Genomic DNA, 3,033 nt, shown 5'->3' with positions numbered 1-3,033 from the left:
ATGTATTTCAGAAAGGCGGGGCATAGAGGAGAAACAATAATGTACAGTATGTGGAAAATAATGTGTTTTTTGAACCTTAAACCGCATAAGCACATTTCATTACACCAAATACACAAAATAATGTTCTATTTAGCAACATCATGCTATGTGACCCCTTTAATAAAAATAAAAAAATCCCTTACCACAGTTACACTCTGCAACGTGCTCCACACAACTCCTATACACTGGCTTTAAACACAGTGAACACAAAGCTTGAAAATTTATTTTTTTCTCTATGGATCCATCTTTGTTTTCCTTGACAAAACATCACAGCTTCAGAAATCTCAGAGGTAAGATGATAAGAGTTTCACTGCCGTTATATTACACACTGTGTAATATAAATATTTTTAAGCTGACATTTATATTTTAACAAGTTGCTATTTACCGAAGTAATTTACAGTACAAATGTGCTAGGCTGTTACCAGAACTGGTGACTGAGAATACACAATGCATGTGAGCCTAGGCCTTAAATGGCATACCCATAACAACTGCAAAGACATTGTACTTCTTATCATGTTGTAACTAAAGTAATGCAAAGCCTGGATGCTGCTGTACAAGTACTTTACGCTCAGTGGCAGATAAGTTCCTTAATACTTGCACAGGTAATTTGCATTTTAGTATTGCTTTAGAAGTTTGTTAATGTGCACAGTATCGTAATTTTGGGCAAAAATAGTTGAATGGCATTTAAGTATGCGACTAAATGAATGTCTTTAAAACATCATGATGTTTTTCAAAGAGAGAGCAGCAAACTGCACAAACAGCTGGATGAGGTGTTGCTGAAGCTTGAGCCCTTAGAGAAACAGACAGTGGAGTATGAACAGATGAAGACAGAGCTGGAGAAAACTACGGTCTGTATTCAAACGCACTAATTTTTTACCATCTCTAGAATTCAAACTTTTAGCAGTTGCTACCAATACCAGTGAAATTCTCTGATTCTCTTTTCCAATTTTAGTACATATTAAAAACTCTCACTTTTATTTAAAAAGTGAAATTTTAATAAAAACATTTACCAGTGTTTCCCACAGTGTAAATATGATTTCTTATGGGTTTTATACTAGTGAACAAATAATTATCTTGAAGGGATAGTTCACAAAAAATATATATATATTTTTGACAAAAAAGTGAATTTTTTTACTATTCAAAATTGAAGCTGCATTACCACGAGGCATGAGCATGCTTAAAAAATAAATTTTTACTATCTACCTACTCATTGAGATTAAAGCAATTGAATGACTGCACTTTTGTGTTGAATTTGTTGGCACTCTGTACTACCAATACTGTAGGAAGACTAATCTAAAATCTAAGTTAGAGTAGTCATTCATTACAACGTTTGTAAAGCTGACTCCAACTGGACTGGAAATATGTGCATGTTAATTTCTCCTTTTTTAAATTGTTTTTTTTAATTCAACAGGCTGATTTGAAGTCATACCAGCTAAGGTGTGAAGATGTCGACAGGCTAAAATCTGAAAAAGCTCAAACACTTACTCTGTAAGACCACTTTACTGTAGTATTATGGTGGTTTAGTTGCTCTTGTGATTGTCTTCTGCTCATAGTATTTGTCTGTCTGTCTTCCCAGGAAAGAAAAAGTTGAAGAATCCTTAAGACAAGCAGAGGGTACGTGCATCACAAATTATTTTAGGTTAAGATTAGAACGGGGCCTATAGATCAAGACTGCTGATCATATTAAAGGACGATTCATCAGAAAATTCTGTCATTTCCCTTCCCTCAAGTGTGCGCCAAACTGACTTCCACCGACTTCCATAGTTCTCTTGTTGAGCACAAAAGAAGGTATTTTGAAGAATGTTTGTACCAATCAGTTGATGGTAGCTGTTGGCGTGCATAGTATGGAAATAAAGAAAAAAATACTATGGAAGTCAGAGGCTACCGTCAAAGGTTTGGTTACAAACTCGCAAAAGTTTGTAGCAACTTGAAGGTTGGTAAATGAAAATGTACTTTTTTTGTGTGTGTGAACTGTCTTTTCAGTCTAAATACAAATAATAAAAACTGAAACCAACAATGTAGTGTACACACACTGAATTACTGCATTGTATTTGTGTTGCTCATAAACATGTTGTTTTCACAGATACCGTGCAAAGGCAAAACCTGGAGAATGAGAAACTCCAAACTGAAAAGAAATCACTGGAGGAAGATCTACAGAAAACTCATGTTAGGTTCTTTAAAGTTACCTCTGTAATTAAAAAAATTGGCTGTTAAAATGGAATACTGGCTTCTAAATGCAAGTTATTGCTTGAATTTCACCTTAGATTGTCTCTAAAATAACAGGATTAATATACCATTTTTCATTTGCTGCTTTGATTTATATTTCATTGATTGTCATTGTTTTCCTGTTTTATTTCAAGGATTCCCTCAGAAAATATCTTCAGACTGCAGAGGAACATGAGAATCTCAAGCTGGAGAATGCCAAGACACTCATTCTGTAAGTCCAACTGGGTCTGTTATAGTCATAATGAACTGTGCTGCTGTGTTAATTAAATGTTGCTTTGATGTGTTGGTTATATTTTCTGTAAACACACTGTGCTGGGGCCCGTTCTTCATACCTCACTTAATACATCTTCAGACGATTTGACAGATGTGAGATCATCTAATTGTGATAACTGATCTCTGGCTTGGTTCTTCAAACTAATTTCTGGATTTGATTAAAATATCTGGATTAAGTTCTGTGAGGTTACTGCATATTCTTGAGTGCATTGGAAAGGGCAGATATATCGATACACAAGACCATGATAAGCAATGCAAAGCAAGACAGCAACGTAATGACATCCTATTAAAAAAGAACATCACACATCTGATGAAAAACTTGATGAATTTCTTGATCTTTATAAGGAAACAGCCAAGCAACTAAAATGGCAGAAAAGTTATTATAGATAAATGAAATATGTACTTTCTCTTTTATTTCCAGTTATTTCATGATTTCTAGTATTTGTACAGACTTTAAATTTTTATTTCAGTGTTGTAATTAGCAGTTTATTTAAT

At 34.1% G+C, this 3,033-nt stretch overlaps 1 protein-coding gene across 2 annotated transcripts in view; it reads left to right on the top strand.

Annotated features, from left to right (window-relative positions):
• ice1 (KIAA0947-like (H. sapiens)) overlaps nt 1–3,033 on the top strand; it is a 16,616-nt gene that overhangs the window by 4,133 nt on the left and 9,450 nt on the right. For both annotated transcript variants that reach the window (XM_016251669.1, XM_016251668.1), the window contains exons 4-9: nt 311–329; nt 776–887; nt 1,451–1,527; nt 1,616–1,653; nt 2,123–2,205; nt 2,400–2,476. In XM_016251669.1, coding sequence (XP_016107155.1) covers nt 311–329; nt 776–887; nt 1,451–1,527; nt 1,616–1,653; nt 2,123–2,205; nt 2,400–2,476 — 406 coding nt within the window. The remainder of the gene's footprint in view (nt 1–310; nt 330–775; nt 888–1,450; nt 1,528–1,615; nt 1,654–2,122; nt 2,206–2,399; nt 2,477–3,033) is intronic.

The sequence above is a fragment of the Sinocyclocheilus grahami genome, unplaced genomic scaffold (assembly GCF_001515645.1).
Source record: "Sinocyclocheilus grahami isolate Dianchi unplaced genomic scaffold, SAMN03320097.WGS_v1.1 scaffold1066.1, whole genome shotgun sequence".
Lineage (NCBI taxonomy): Eukaryota > Metazoa > Chordata > Actinopteri > Cypriniformes > Cyprinidae > Sinocyclocheilus > Sinocyclocheilus grahami.
Note: the sequence above shows the minus strand (reverse complement) of the source record. Positions and strands in the feature narration are given on the sequence as shown.